Source organism: Schistocerca gregaria, chromosome 1 (genome assembly GCF_023897955.1).
Source record: "Schistocerca gregaria isolate iqSchGreg1 chromosome 1, iqSchGreg1.2, whole genome shotgun sequence".
Taxonomy (NCBI): Eukaryota; Metazoa; Arthropoda; class Insecta; order Orthoptera; family Acrididae; genus Schistocerca; species Schistocerca gregaria.
In genome coordinates this window covers 545,449,574-545,466,538 of record NC_064920.1, presented here as the reverse complement: position 1 = coordinate 545,466,538, position 16,965 = coordinate 545,449,574, and the positions used below count along the sequence as shown (strand labels likewise).

The 16,965-nt window shown below is 45.1% G+C and overlaps 1 protein-coding gene across 1 annotated transcript in view; it reads left to right on the top strand.

Annotated features, from left to right (window-relative positions):
• Positions 1–6,566: 6,566 nt before the first annotated feature.
• Positions 6,567–16,965, top strand: part of LOC126355885 (pyridoxine/pyridoxamine 5'-phosphate oxidase-like) — a 180,877-nt gene continuing 170,478 nt past the window's right edge. The window contains exon 1 of the mRNA XM_050006392.1: positions 6,567–6,673. Within this exon, the coding sequence (XP_049862349.1) occupies positions 6,671–6,673 (3 nt within the window). The 5' untranslated portion in view covers positions 6,567–6,670. The remainder of the gene's footprint in view (positions 6,674–16,965) is intronic.

Genomic DNA, 16,965 nt, shown 5'->3' with positions numbered 1-16,965 from the left:
CTGAGTTTGACTGAGAGCATATTGTGATGGCCTGGGGGCTCAGGAGGAGCACTTCGGAACTACGCGACCTGTCGGATGTTCGAGGAGTGCTCTGGTTTCATCAACACGGGGGAATGCAAGGTGAAACCACATCCAGATGTGGCGGGGTTTTGCGGCCACCACTCATTACAGATGTCGGACGTCGTAGGCTGAACAGACTGGTAAAACAGGGCTGGTGGTGTACTGTGGTGGGACTAACATCACACTATAATGCTGCGTAGGATACAAGTGTGTCTGAACACACAGTGCATCCAACACTCTTAACGATGGGCCTCCGCAGCCGTCGACCCTTGCATGTGCCAATGTTAACACCACGACATCGGCAACTACGACTGAAATGGGCACGTGACCATTGGCTCTGGACGTCGGCACAGTGACAGGGTGCTGCATGGTCTGATGAATCCCGATATCTTCTTCATCATACCGATGGAAGGGCGCGAACCCGTCGTCTTCTAGGGGAACAGTTCCTCGACACCTGTGCTGTGGTACGAAGGCAAGCCGGCGGCGGCTCCATTATGCTCTGGGGAACATTCACGTGGTTATCCATGGAGCTAGCGTAGCTCGTGCAAGGCACCAGGATGTCCAAGGAGTATATAGTACATTGATTGCTAACGACGCACACCCTTTCATGGCGATTATGTTTACCGACAGCAGGCCGGCCGGAGTGGCCGTGCGGTTCTAGGCGCTACAGTCTGGAACCGAGCAACCGCTACGGTCGCATGTTCGAATCCTGCCTCGGGCATGGATGTGTGTGATGTCCTTAGGTTAGTTAGGTTTAATTAGTTCTAAGTTCTAGGCTACTGATGACCTCAGAAGTTAAGTCGCATAGTGCTCAAAGCCATTTTACCTACAGCAGTGACATTTTTCAGCAAGATAATGTGGCATGTCATAAGGTCAGGAGAGTGATGGAGTGGTTCGAGGAACGCAGTGCGGAGTTCCAGTTGATGTGCTGGCCCTCCAACTCGCCAGATCTGAACCAGATCGAACACATCTCGGATGAGACTGAAAGTGGCGTCAGAGTTCATCGACTCCCTCCCCGAAATTTACGGAAATTATGTGATTTGTGTGTACAGATGTTGTGCCAACTCACTCCAGTGGGCCGTCGATGTTATCCGTGCCACAGGTGGACATGCAGGCTACTAGCTCGGTGGTCTTAATGTTCTGGGTGATGAGTGTATTTCTTTTCTTAGTTTACACTCAGCCAACAAGGGAAAACCACCCGGCCGCACTATTTGACTTAGTGTGCATGAGCGATGTAGCTTGGGACTTATCCTCAGCTAGTGTATCTTCTAGCCCTTCACGCTCACACTAGTGGAGGGGTCCCCTGCTCCGTGTTACTTACTACCCAGGTTTGAATCCACCCGACCTAGTTGTTAACGTCCATCCACTGCAACTTGTGGGCAAAGAGTTAAAAGTCCTTTAATAATATATGTGTACAGATTTTCTCGCCCGACCGAGCATTGTTTCTCGTTTTTGTAATCTGTATCTTGTGTCAGTGCACCATTGCCACTAATTTCCGATCCTTCTGTTTCTTTGTTATATACCCCATTATTGATGTAATTATGGTCCTTCCTTTTTCAAATTGTATACTTATTGGACTATATGAAACAAAATCGTCATAACTTCTGAATGGTTTGCGTTAGGACGTTCAAACTGCACGGTTGGCCTCGGGCCACAATGGTAATTATGTGAATGTGAATATGGTTTGGTTTAGGAACGAAGCTCACTTTCATTTGGATAAGTTCGTCAATAAGCAAAACTGGCGCATTTTGGAGGACTGAAAATCAGCATTTCGCAATTGAGAAGTCTTTCCACCCTCAACGGGAGAATGTGTGGTGTGCAATGTCCAGTCATGGAATAATCTGTGCGATATTTCTTGATGGCACGGTGAGTACCAAACGGTCCGTGAAGGTTCTGGAAGATGATTTCATCTCCATTATCCAAAGTGACCCTAACTTCGACAAGATGATGTTCATGCAAGACGGAGCTCGACCGCATCAAACCAGAAGAGTGTTTGATATCCTGAAGGAACACTTTGGGGACCGTATTCTGGCTCTGGGGTACTCAGAGGTCACTGGCATGGGCCTCGATTGGTTGCCACATTCTCTGGCTCTGAACATTTGTAAGGCTGTATTTAAGACAAGGTGTACAGCAATAACCCCGAAACCGTTGCTGAGCTGAAAACAGCCATTCAAGAGGTCATCTCTAGCATCGATATTACGATACCTCAGCGGGTCATGTAGAATTTCGCTATTCGTCTGTGCCACATCATAGCGAGTGATGGTAGGCATATCGAAGGTGTCATAAATGAAACCGAATACCTGTAGCGACGTTTACGTGTTCAACAAAGTGTGTGCACGCCGTAGTTTGTAACTAACTTACCTTTTGTTCCATTTACTTCAATACTGTCATCCTGTAATTTTAAAATGGTCTGTAGTCGACTTTTATTTCATTACTGTCTTTATTCTACTGCCACTACGGATCTACTTCCTTGTGATCATGCAGATAAGATAGAGTCACACCTGCAGCAAGAAATGAATCTGATATTTTAAGGACGATCAAGGCAAGAAATAGAGCAGTGGGTTGTTGTTTCCAAGCCATACAGCCTGGGAATGCTCTTTCACCTTTTCATAACCGTAAATGGCATTCGTGGACTCCTTCTTCTGGGGCTTGTGAAGAGCCTATTTTACGAGTCTTCTGTCCGTGCTCACTTGGGCGCGGTTAAGAGAATTTTGCAGCCGCAGTGGTACACCAAATTATTGGTATTCTTGAGAGTATAAGAGAGTTGATGGTGCGTTGTTGTACTCTCCCTACTGCGATCATTCAGTAGTTGTCGACATTACCATTCTCTGAAAAGGAACAGTTCCAAGCTGTAGTGCACGCTGACAGAGGAAACACACTGTGAGAAAACTTTGCATGTTTCGTTTGAGATTTTTACATTGATCTGCGATTGTATAGTACGCTTTGACGATCACATATTGCAGGCTTTTACACTGTTGTGGAGGTACTTTCACAGAAACAACAGGAAACCGGGATAAGAGACCGAATAAATGATTCCTTTGTAACGAGCCACCGGAGACCACGGGCCCTTTCGCCTACGTACACAGATAAAATCCCTGACCAACCCCTGAAAGAAGTCGTGGTTCACTGTTTAAAATTGTCATGGTGCGTATTTCACGAATATTGGATTTCTATGAGAAGTAGTTGTTTTTGTCCGCCATTTTGACAACGTCATGCCTCAAACGAAGACTTACACTGAGGTGACAAGAATCATGGGACACCTTCTAACATCGTGCCGGAACTCCTTTTGTCCATCCTAGCGCAGTAACTGGACGTGGCAAGGACTCAACAAACTGTTGGCAGTCCACTGCAGAAATATTTAGCCATGCTGTCTCTAAGGCCGTCCATAGTTACGAGTGCGTTGCTGGTTCAGGATTTTGTGCTCGAGTTGATATCTTTCGATTCATCTCATAAATGTTCGATGAGACTCATGTCGGACTTTCTGTGAGGCCAAATGATTCTCTCGAATTGTCCAGAATGTTCTTCAAACTGATCGCGAACAATTGTGGCCCGGTGATTTGGCGCATTGCCACACATAAAAATTCCATCGTTGTTAGGGCTGCAGACGGCCTCAAAGTAGCTGAACATAGCCATTTCCAGTCAATGATCGGTTTAGTTCCTTGTAAACACAACCCACATTATTGCGGAGCCGACACCAGCTGGCACAGAGCCTTGTTGACAACCTGGATCCATGGCATCGTAGGTTCTGCGCCACACTCGAACCCTGTCATCAACTCTTACCAACTGAAATCGGGACTCATCAGACCAGGCCACTGTACTCCAGTCGTCTAAGGTGCAACCGATATGGGCACCAACCCAAGAGAAGCGCTGCAGGCGAAGTCGTGTTGTTAGCTAAGGCCCTCGCGTCGGTCGTCTGCTGTCATAGCACTGTCCTAACGAATACGTTCGACGTACGTCCCACATTCATTTCTGTGGTTATTTCGCGCAATGTTGTTTGTCTGTTAGCACTGACAACTCTACGCAAACGCCGCTGCTCTCGGCGTCGTCAGCCTCTGCGTTGTCCGTGGTGACAGGTAAAGCCTGAAATATGGTATTCTCGGCACACTCTTGACACTGTGTATCTCGGAAAACTGAATTCCCTAACGATTTCCGAAATGGAATGACTCGTGCGTCTAGCTTCAAGTACCATTTTGCATTCGAAGTATTTTACACTACTGGCCATTAAAATTGCTACACCACGAAGATGACGTGCTACAGACGCGAAATTTAACCGGCAGGAAAAAGATGCTGTGATATGCGACTGATTAGCTTTTCAGAGCATTCACAGAAGGTTGGCACCTACAACGTGCTGACATGAGGAAAGTTTCCAACCGATTTCTCATACACAAACAGCAGATGACCGGCGTTGCCTGGTGAAACGTTGTTGTGATGCCTCGTGTAAGGAGGAGAAATGTGTACCGTCACGTTTCCGACTTTGATAAAGGTCGGATTGTAGCCTATCGCGATTGCGGTTTATCATATCGCGACATTGCTGCTCGCGTTGGTCTAGATCCAATGACTGTTAGCAGGATATGGAATCGTTGGGTTCAGGAGGGTAATACGGAACGCCGTACTGGATCCGAACGGCCTCGTATCACTAGCAGTTGAGATGACAGGCATCTTATCTGCATGGGTGTAAAAGATCATGCAGCCACATCTCGATCCCTGAGTCAACAGATGGGGACGTTTGCAAGACAACAACCATCTCCACGAACAGTTCGACGACGTTTGCAGCAGCATGGACTATCAGCTCGGAGACCATGGCTGCGGTTACCTTGACGCTGCATCACAGACAGGAGCACCTGCGATTAAGTACTCAATGACGAACCTGGGTGCACGAATGGCAAAACGTCATTTTTTCGGATGAATCCAGGTTCTGTTTACAGGATCATGATGGTCGTATCCGTGTTTGGCGACATCACGGTGAACGCACATTGGAGGCGTGTATTCGTCATCGCCATACTGGCGTATCACCCAGCGTGATGGTATGGGGTGCCATTGGTTACACGTCTCGGTCACGTATTGTTCGCATTGACGGCACTTTGAACAGTGGACGTTACATTTAAGATGTGTTTCGACCTGTGGCTCTACCCTTCATACGATCGCTGCGAAACCCTACATTTCAGCAGGATAATGCACTACCGCCTGTTTGCAGGTTCTGTACGGGCCTTTCTAGATACAGAAACTGTTCGACTGCTGCCCTGGACAGCACATTCTCCGGATCTCTCACCAATTGAAAACGTCTGGTCAATGGTGGCCGAGCAACTGGCTCGTCACAATACGCCAGCCACTACTCTTGATGACCTGTGGTATCGTGTTGAAGGTGCATGAGCAGCTGTACCTGTATATGCCATCCAAGCTCTGTTTGACTCAATGCCCAGGCGTAAGAAGACCGTTATTACGGCCAGAGCTGGTTGTTCTAGGTACTGATTTCTCAGGATCTATGCACGCAAATTGCGTGAAAATGTAATCACATGTCAGTTCTAGTATAATATATTTGTCCAATGAATACCCTTTTATCATCTGCGATTCTTCTTGGTGTAGCAATTGTACAGTAGTGTCATAATCAGATCGGAAATTTTTCACAGAATCATCTGAGTACAAATGACATTTGCACCAATGCACTGCCCTTTTATAGCTTGTGTACCCGATACTACCGCCTTCTGTATGCGTGCATGTCAGTATCCAATGACTTTTGTCATCTTGATGTGTATTATCGATTCAGCCACCTCGCCGAGATTTTTCTCAGAGTATTTATGTGGTAATCTTTAAACAGTGATTATATGTAAGGAATGTAGTCTAATTTAAAAAGTGTAATCTAAATAACAGTTGTAAATTTGGAGGCAACCATTTGTGTTGATAAAATCTTCTCGCGTAATCAGCCGATTAACAGTGTCTTTACGACAGGCTTCCTGCTTATTGTCGGCAGTAGAATTTATCGAAAGGTTCTTGAAGACAGCGCTAATATGTTTACAGGTATCTTGCATATCTACATTCACAGAAGAAATGAAAAAGTTCCAGATTACGGTGCGATAAAATACGCAAAATCTTCGTATTCTTGCAGAAAACGTATCGTTTTAGTTCTGGAGGGAAGCGAACGGAGATTTAACTCCTAGATGACATAATCAATCGGTATCGAGTTACGCTGAGAACGAAGTCAGTGTTAAGTTTCGTTACGTAAGAGAGGAGAGTGGAGACGGAAACAGCTGTTGATTTTTCAGCCGGCATATAGGTTACGGCGGTTGCCCGGGCTGTAGCCCTAAGCGCGCATGTTCCAGGAGCTTAGCTCGTCAGCGCCGGGAATCGCGTAACAGTGAACGTGCGGCCGTCGCGAGCCGAGAGGCCTTGGCTACGGGCGGGCCGCCGCATCTGCAAACCTGATGGCTGGCCGTCGGGCCCGCGCCGGACCACCGACCCGCCTCCGAGGACAGCGGGTGGCGCCGCGCGCCGCCAGGTGGCAGGTCGGTAGCGCGCACCCTGTATAAAGACTTCGCCACAGGGATCGACCTGCTTTGCGTGCGCGCACCCGCTACGTCTTCGAGAAGCTCTCCTCCCCTGTTCCGCGCCAACAATGGTAAGTCTCAAAGCCTACGCTTTCCCCGTGTTGTTGTTTACTTTCCTGGGCTGCGTTTCTTTTTCCGTTTTGCTGCTATTCTAATCTTTACCTTCCAGTTTGCCACCCTTTTACAATTTTTTTTGTCTACCTTCGGGAACATAGTTTCTAACGTAGCAGGTGTTTCCTTCTGTTTTTCTGCTTTTACTTTACGTAAAATCAAGCGGGAAAAATTGCGTGATTCTCATACTGCTTACAGGGTTCAACACTGCTGAAACTATTCGTGTTTTACGATGTCGTTCTCCGCCAGTGACGTGTGTCTACGCGAAACAAGTTGCTGCTTACGTATGCGTAGTTAACGTTTACTGACTGTCGCAGAGAAGTGTGTGACATGCTCCCAACGGGCACCGTTTTACAATTGTTAATTCATTGTAGCTTTGTAAACTGATAAAAGGAAATATTAGGAGCTCATACCGTACGGACATCATTTTTAACTCACTGGAATGAACGCTGTGGAGTAACTTAATTTCTCGTTAATACTGCTGTTTAAAACAGGAGGTCGCTGTGCAGAAATTTTGTAGAATTTCGAAAGAAATCACAAAACGTGTGCGCGCGAAAATTATGTAACGCTACAGCTTAGCACGTGTGGAATGTAGGCACGTTAAAATACGCACATTAATCACAGAGTATCAATACTGCATCAGATGAGCAGCACTGAGAAAATTCTATGCGTTTTTCTTTGAGAAGATGCGCGTGTGACTATGTACAGAGTCTAATGAGCGACGTTATTCCTATTTCAGTAAGTAGCAGACTCAGGGATCGACTTAATCAGCAATATTTTTTTAAAAAATTTTGTTTTTCTGCGGATCTACAGGCTCCTAATGCTTAAGAAAAGGAAATGTGGTCCGTAGACCGGCCGGTGTGGCCGTGCGGTTCTAGGAGCGTCAGTCTGGAACCGCGAGACCGCTACGGTCGCAGGTTCGAATCCTGCCTCGGGCATAGTTGTGTCTGATGTCCTTAGGTTAGTTAGGTTTAAGTAGTTCTAAGTTCTAGGGGACTGATAACCTCAGCTGTTAAGTCCCATAGTGCTCAGAGCCATTTTGTGGTCCGTAGTAGGCTGTGATGTAGATGATCTTTATTTAAATCGTGTGATAAGCTCGTTTCGACGACTTGTCATTTTCTCTCAAATGATGTGAAGGGTTACTATGTATCTGGTTAAGGTAAGACGATATATATGTTTCTGAGAGGGGTACCCAGAAATGTCATTTATACTCGCAATCTTTTTGCGTTTTTGTTATCTTCTATCACTACTTATCCATTTTAGCAAAATACAAACCAAACATATAGGCATACGTTTATGTGTCTAAATTGAGGATTCTGCTCGTTCGTCAATAATAATATAATTTTAAAAATATGAAAATTGTGTATCTATGGATTACTCTTCTCTAAAATAATGTCGGTAGTTTGCCTTCTTGTGTCTATACGCAGCATTCAGACACAGATCACCTACGATGTAAGGCATTCGTTATGTCTGGCTCGCCAGCAATTAATGGAGTATTCAGTTTTCACTGTTTTATGAAATTTGTACTTATTTCGTATACTATTGCTAATGTATTGCATAAAATACTTTATTGTTTGTTTGTATGCCTTTTGTCTTTGGACGTTTTGTGTCTGATATACAACACATCAACCAAGTCTGGCATGGCAGCAATATATGTAATGTGCCTCTCACGTGTGCTATCGATAGTCGTATAGCGATTGGATGTAGGTATATCTCTGGCAACAAAATATCACCTGCCGTTAGTTGTCAAGCTGTAGCACTTACAGCAAAGGTCGCAATACCATGTTTAAATTGTCAAGTAAATGTGGACACATTCACAGTGTAAGGATGCAATATATTGTCTACTTTTTTTACGTGTAGTGAAAAATAATAAGACAGATTTGAAGTGTAATATGTAATATTACACATGCGGATAGGAATTTAGTACTATACGGTGCTATGTTAGTGTGAGGTGTTTAATGTGTTAGACATGGCAATGGATGCAGACAATGTGATGCTCTTTCCGTTGTTTTTACGGGTGCTCGAAAATGACAGGTCGTCGAAATTAGCTAATCTCATGGTTTAAGTAAAACTCATCCACATCACAGCCCACTGCAGACCATGTTATCTTTTACTAATAACTTGCTATAAAACTGACATTTGATACTGAATTTTAGTCAGTGCGGACAGCCGCCACACACACAGATGAGTTTCCTTTCTATGCAACAGAGGATACGTGGGGGGAGGAGGACAATTACGCGATGGGTCATAGTGAAATGCTCTTTTTGTACCGAAGCGACGGAGCCTGAAGAGAACCTGTATGTAGAAAGAAATTATGGTGTTTTTCCGTATAGAAAGTGGGCGTCGCGGTAACACAAGTATTTCCAACGTACGCCCCCTTACCGGCTGCAAACGAACTGACTGCTCTTGAATGCATGTGCCACTGCCTTGTCAAACTGCCTCCTATTGTTTCTCAGCAGCGGGTCCAAGTACGGTCCACTCACGTCAGTGTTAAGTTACTCCTCAATCGAAACTTTAATTTTAGCCTGACAGAACGCCTGCCCTATAATGAGTACTAAAGCTGCAAGTGTACGGTGCGATGGTAAACTTTTTCATCTCAAATAACTTCCTGTTCGCTAAAGATATTTATAATCTCTATTCAACTACAGGAATAGTATCGAATCTGGGACCGCATCAAACCAAGACCAATGCATTTTTACAACTTCTTTAATCGCGAGATACAAAACCATCGACGTTTCGTAAAGTAACTATATTTTTTGTGCCCGAGTTGTAAGAGCTGTATGCTACAAATTCAGTGATATTATTATTCTTTGTAAATCAGTCAGTAGCTTGCACAGTAAAAATACATTGAAGATAGAAATTTCTGTGCTGTTGTTGCGGGCATTTGATTGGCGCACCCTCGGATGTTTTCTCCACAATCCACGAATATCAGCGTTGCGCCGTCAAGGTAAGCGATACGAGATTTTCGCGCCACACTCGACGGACGTTTTTTTCTGTGATATATAAAAGGAGGGGCGCAGCTACGTAGTGGTTCAAATGGCTCTGAGCACTATGCGACTTAACTTCTGAGGTCATCAGTCCCCTAGAACGTAGAACTACTTAAACCTAACTAACCTAAGGACATCAAACACAGCCATGCCCGAGGCAGGATTCGAACCTGCGACCGTAGCGGTAGCTCGGTTCCAGACTGTAGCGCCGAGAACCGCTCGGCCACCCCGGCCGGCAACTACGTAGGGCAGCGGGGTGCTTGTCCAGGCTGTCGATTCCGTGAGGACATAGTATTGAACCGGGCGAAGAAAAATGAAAGAGGGTGAAAGTAAGAAAAACATGGAGGGTTTGAAGGAAGAAGGGGAAGAAGAAGAAGAAGAAGAAGATGATGATGATGATGATGATGATGATGATGTTTAGTTTGTGGGGCGCTCAACTGCGCGGTTATCAGCGCGCGTACAAATTCCCAACCTTTGCTCAGTCGAAACTCGCCACTGTCATGAGTGACGATGAAATGATGAGGGCAACACAAACACCCAGTCGTCTCGAGGCAGGTGAACATCCCTGACCCCGCCGGAAATCGAACCTGGGACCCCGTGCTCGGTAAGCGAGAACGCGACCGCGAGACCACGAGCTGTGGACGTGAAGAAGGAGAGGGCACTAAGACGGGAAAGGGGGGGGGGAAGGGGGAGTGTTATGAAAGATAATTATGAGGAGATTCGGCTTGAACTACTGGTGCAACAGTTCTGTAAGACCTACCGTTTCCAGGTACCCAGACAATTGTGTCTTGTTTTCAACAACTAGATGGAACCGTTCTCATTATACCACGTGAGACGATGCAACGAATGGGTAAAGCGCATTTTTTGCGTTTGTTGTTATGTATGTTGCGGCTTTGCACTGATACGTAATGAAACGATACAAAATAAATCACTTTATTGTTGCGAGCAATACGACTTTGGACTGTGTTTGAACTGTGTCATGTAACAAAGAATTACTGAAATATGTACCTTTTGCTTCATTAGAAAGTCGTGTTCAACTCAGTAAACGAATAAACAGGAAGGGCAGCGAGCAGTATTAAACACAAACTGGAGTGCTGTTGGTTGGTGGGAGAAAAAAAAAGGGGCGGGGAGGGTGTCGGAGTTTACACTGCACACAAATTCTTTAAAAAAGACCTTCGAACGCTTACGTTTATATTCCATGTTACCATACTCATCAATTTCAGCAAAACCTTTTATTGCTGCTCCCACTGTGCATTTTATTTACACCTACGTATATACTCCGCAAGCCACCGGAGGAGGGTATCACGTACCGCTACTGGTCATTTCCTTTCCTGTTCCACTCGCAAATAGAGCGAGGGAAACACTACTTTCTACACGCCTCCGTACGGTCCCTAATCCCTCTAATCATATAGTCGTGGTCTTTTCGCGAATTGCACGTTGGCGACATAGAATCGATCTGCAGTCGGCCTCAACTGGCGTTCATCTAAATCTCCGTAATAGTGGCTCACGAAAAGACGAAAAGAGTGCCGTTTTCCCTCCAGTGATTTCCATTTTAGTTCTTGAAGCATTTCCGCAATACTTGCTTGGTGACCGAATCTATCGGTAACAAATCCAGCTGCACGCCTCTGAATTGCTTCAAAGTCTTCCTTTAATCAGACCTGGTGGGGATCCCAAAAACTCGAGCAATAATCGAGAATTGGACGCATTAGCTTTCTATACACGGTATCCTTTGTATATAAGCTTCAATTTCCCAAAATTCTCCCCACAAAAGGCAAAGTCGAGCATCCGTCTTACCGACTGCCAACCTCATGTGCTCATTTGTACACCCTTTTTATTTCTGTCGTCAGTTATTTCGCTACCCAAGTAGTAAAACTCGTGTACTACTTTCAACGGCTTACTTCCCACTCTGATTCCTTCAGGATCACCTCAGCCAATTGGACTACGCTCCACTGCCCTCTTATCTTTACACTAGCCACTTGCTCTGCGCGGGTGATGCTAACTATTTCTTTCCAAACTAATTGTTTATGATACGTATTGATATACGCAACCCATTCTCGTGAATAAGTTATCTACTGGCGAAACCCGTATTAAAGTTCCTAAATAAATTCCTGGTTCAAAAAATGGTTCAAATGGCATTGAGCACTATGGGACTTAACTTCTGCGGTCATCAGTCCTCTAGAACTTGGAACGACTTAAACCTAACTAACCTAAGGACATCACACACATCCATGTCCGATGCAGGATTCGAAATTGCGACCGTAGCGGTCGCGTGGTGCCAGACTGTAGCGCGTAGAACCGCTCGGCCACCCCGGCCGGCTCAATTCCAGGGATAAACCTTCATAGACAACAGTGAAACGCAGTGGGCCACTTATTATAATATATACACTCAGGTGATAAAGACATGGTATAGCGATATGCACATATACAGTTGGTTGTAGTACGACGTACACGAGGAATAAAATGGCAGCGCATTGGTGGAGCTGTCATTTGTGCTCAGGTGATTCATGTGAAAAGATCTCCGACGAAGATAGAAGACTTTCAGCGCGGAATGGTAATTTGAGTTAGGCGTATGGGTCATTCAGTTTCGGGAATCGTTAAGGAATTCAGGATTCCGAGGTCCACAGTGTCAGGAGTGTGCCGACAAGACCACATTTCAGGCATTACCTAGCACCACGGACAACGCAGGGTCCGACGACCTTCGCTTAACGACCGACAGCAGCGGCGTTTGCGTAGAGTTGTCAGTGCTAAAAGACAAACATAACTGAGTGGAAAAAACCGCAGAAATTAATGTGGGACGTACGACGAACGTATCGTTTAGAACAGTGCGGCGAAATTTGGCGTTTAAGGGCTATGGCAGCAGACGACGGACGCGAGTGCCTTTGTTACCAGCTTCACATCGCCTCTCGTGGACGCGTGACCATATCGGTTTGACCCCAACTGCAGTACCGTGGCTTGGTTCCAATTTCAGATGGTAACAGCTGACGGTAGCGTCCGAGCGTTGTGCAGACGCCACGAAGCAATGGACGCAAATTGTCAGCAAGGCACTGTGCAAGCTGGTGATGACTCCATACTGGTGAGGGTTGTCTTTATCGGATCTTCAAGGTACATTTGGCTATCTGGAAGCCATTTGCTGCCATTCATGAGTTTCATGTTCGCAAATAACAATGGAATTATTATGATTGATAATGTGCCATGTCACCGGGCCACAACTGTTCGCGATTAGTTTGTAAACATTCTAGACAATTAGAGCGAACGATTTGGTTATCCAAATCGTCCGGACATTCATGGGACAAAAATGGTTCAAATGGCTCTGAGCACTATGGGACTCAACTTCTGAGGTCATCAGTCCCCTAGAACTTAGAACTACTTAAACCTAACTAACCTAAGGACATCACACACATCCATGCCCGAGGCAGGATTCGAACCTGCGACCGTAGCGGTCGCGCGGTTACAGACTGTAGCGCCTAGAACCTCTCGGTCAGTGCGGCCGACTTCATGGGACAGTTCGCGCACAAATTCCTACACCAACAACACTTTCGCATTTTATTAGGATCGGCTATAGAACCAGCACGGCTCAATATTTCTGCGCAGGGGATTGTTAACTACATGTCGAACCCATGACACTTCGAGTTGTTGCACTGCTGGGCCAAAGGAGATCCGACCACATATTAAGAGGTACCCTAAGACTTTTGTCACTTCACTGTAGAGCACTAATTGAAATGAAGCACTGCTGGTGCTTGGCAGAACGTGTTGATAATAATAAAAAGGGTTCGTAACGTTCTGCAAAACTGTATTTATTTGGTAACGAACCGGCTTCCGAATTTTTAGCCTGTCCTCAGGTGACAACTGAATGTCACAAAGACAGATAAACAAGATGTTCGGCATGCACTGATATTAACTGTACAGATACAAAAACGACATAGTATTTACAAAGGAATACATTACTTTTTTGTCACATAGAAATAATTACGGGCGTGGAAACAGTTTTCTGTGGACGTAGATTTAACAACAGATGAGAAATAAGATGAATTTGCAGTTTGTTTTCATTATTTGTAACGAACACTTAATTTAAGAAAGGGGAAAATGGAAACTGAGTATGATCATTTAACACCAAGCTGACATTCTGAGTCATGTGTTTATTGATTCCCGGTAGGATCATCTTTCTGCTTTTCTTAACAGATGTAAAACTTCAAGTTCAACATCATATGAATAGTTTTCTATTGAAAGATGATCAGCAGAGGTTTCGTTTTTCTTCCTTAATCTCCAGTTTCTCCCACGTTCAGGGTAGCCTAATTGCCATAGCTCTGCCTGTCTGACCAATATACACATTTTTACATAGGATGCATCTGATTTTATACGCACCGCTCTGTGTCAATGGTTGAAACTTGTCTTCACTACTAGATAAAAATTTTGATACGCTATAAAACGCAGGTGTGACTTTTCTACAATGTAGTCTGAAATGTTGCAGATATACGGCACTTCGTTTCCACTATCCTTTTTTGTTTATTAGAATTATTATAGATGACAAAAATGTGTTGTTTTCCTACGGAAACACTGTTATAATTGTATCTTTAGTACAAATAATATCTGTGTAGGTCCCATTTATATCTTTTTTCAACATTCAATTGTCACTTGAAAATGGCCTAAGATGTCAAACGTCACATCGTGACCAAACAAATACAATTTTTCTGGAAATTAGTAAGCGTTTTCCTTTTTAATATTAATTTGGATAGATTCTCCTTCATACCTATTTCAAGATTTTGGGATATTTATTTCATTTTTATTTTGCTTCCAGATATCCTTGCTGGTCACAGTTGCCTGGTTAACCTACAGTAGGCAAATCGTGTGTGCCACCTGCCTGTTAATTACCTTGTCCTGTATTTCATCTGTTTTGTAACGTATGTTCTGAGGCGGATCTGGGGTCTGGCTCAGCATTTACCTAAACGAGCATGGGAAACCGCCTGAAAGCCACATCCAGGCTGGCCGGTATATCACATCGACGGTCATTAAGGCGCTTCACGGCTTCTGTCCATTATGACACACCTTCCGGAGTCACAGGCTAGTGAGTTGTGTGTTATACTGTACGCGTAGCTCATTTACAGAATATATTAAGAACCTCATGTTTGTCCAGTCCGGTCATACAGTCCATCCACTAAAGCCATGTAGTCGACTCGTAATCTTCCTTTTGTCATTGCCAGTCCTAGATGACCTAGCTGAATCCTGGCGGTGAGTAGTTCTTACGCCAGAGTAATTTCAGCCTACTATCCCTAGGTTCGACGTTACTGTGTCATTGCGATATAGCGACTACTGCCAACTAGGCGAGGCCTTGGTAAGGCATCTAAGAGATATGGCAGAGGTTTACCGCCTGAGAGAAGACCGGTTCTGGGTACCGGTCTAAGGCAGTCGCTAATCATAGGAAGACGGGTCGTTTAAAGTCTGCTAAAAAGCCGTATCCTTTTGGATTTACTGTTAGTATTTTATTTAACACATACATTGATGTCTTAAGCACCTTCTTGCTTCCCAGTGTTTAAGAACAATTCGGGGATGGCGATTGCATCTTTCAAAACGATCGAGCATCTCTTCATAACCGGCCGGGGTGGCCGAGCGGTTCTAGGAACCTCGCGACTGCTACGGTAATAGGTTCGAATCCTGCCTCGGGCATGGATGTGTGTGATGTCCTTAGGTTAGTTAGGTTTAAGTAGTTCTACGTTCTACAGGACTGATGACCTCCTAAGTTAAGTCCCATACTGCTCAGAGCCATTTTTGAACCTGTTCATAATGCACGGCCTTTGGTGGAGTGGTTACACAATAACATCCCTATAAAGGACTGCCTGCACAGAGTCCTGACCTGAATCAAAAAATGGTTCAAATGGCTCTGAGCACTATGGGACTTAACATTTACGGGCATCAGTCCCCTAGAACTTAGAACTACTTAAACCTAACTAACCTAAGGACAGCACACAACACCCAGTCATCACGAGGCAGAGAAAATCCCTGACCCCTCCGGGAATCGAACCCGGGAACCCGGGCGTGTGATGCGAGAACGCTACCGCACGACCACGAGCTGCGGACTCCTGACCTGAATCCCATAGAACACCTTCTGGATGTTTAGGAACGCGTACGTCGGCCAGGCCTCACCGACCGACATCGATACCTCTCCTCAGTGCAGTACTCCGTGAAGAATGGTCTGCCATTCCCCAAGAAACCTTCCAGCTCCTGGCTGAACGTATCCCTGCGAGAGAGGAAGCTGTCATCAAAGCTAAGGGTGGGCCAACACCATACTGAATTCCAGCATTACAGTTGGAGGGCGCCACGAACTTGTAAGCCGGTGTCCGAATACTTTTGATCACATAGTGTACATCTGTACCGTACAAGCCACCGCACGTTGTGTGGGGTTGAATATATGGTGTACCCCCTCCCCCCAACTCCACTCACCCCGTCACCCTCTCCCCCTTCCACACACACAAACAGCAAGAAAATGGAAAGCCATCACATCTCTGTACAAGGCGGAATTTATTTATGTTACATATGAAATTGGAAAAGTTAGATGGCTATTGTTTCGTAGAGGAAAGTGGGCCCTCATTGTCACGCGCCTTTCTTGTCACGTGTCCCGTAGAAGACTGTTGAACAGCACTGTGGTCCTCTGCGCTGAGCAAGAAAATCCATGATGAAGTGCGCAAATCTTCTCCGAATCTTCTCGATCTCTTCAATTAATCCGACTTAGCAAAGATCCTCGATTGACAAACAGTATTCAATAATTAATCGAATGAGGATTTTCTGAGTGACTTCCTTTGTAGAATTAGGCTTTCTTAGGACTCTTTCATAAATCTGTACCACCTGTCTAACCCCTGGCTACAATTATGCGGCCTATCTACCTTAAACTACGAGGGTAATCCTAAAAGTAAGGTCTCCTATTTTTTTATGAGTACCTATACCTGTTTTTTCTACAATGGTTTACATCAGTTTACAGCTTGAACATTTAGCAAGTTTTCGACATAATCACCATTTCTGTCGATGCATTTTTGTTGACGTTGTGGCAGTTTTTGTGTGCCCGTGTCATACCAGCTCGCCGCCATGCTGTTCAGAAAGTTGTGAACCTCTTCTTTTACCTAGTTGTTGAAGCTGAATCGCTTTCCGGCCAAATGTTCTTTTAACCCAGGGAACAGGTGATAGTCACTGGGCGCCAAGTCAGGACTATAGAGTGGATGGGTGATTATGCTCCACTGAAACTGTTACAGGAGAGCAACGGTTTGCCGGGCGATGTG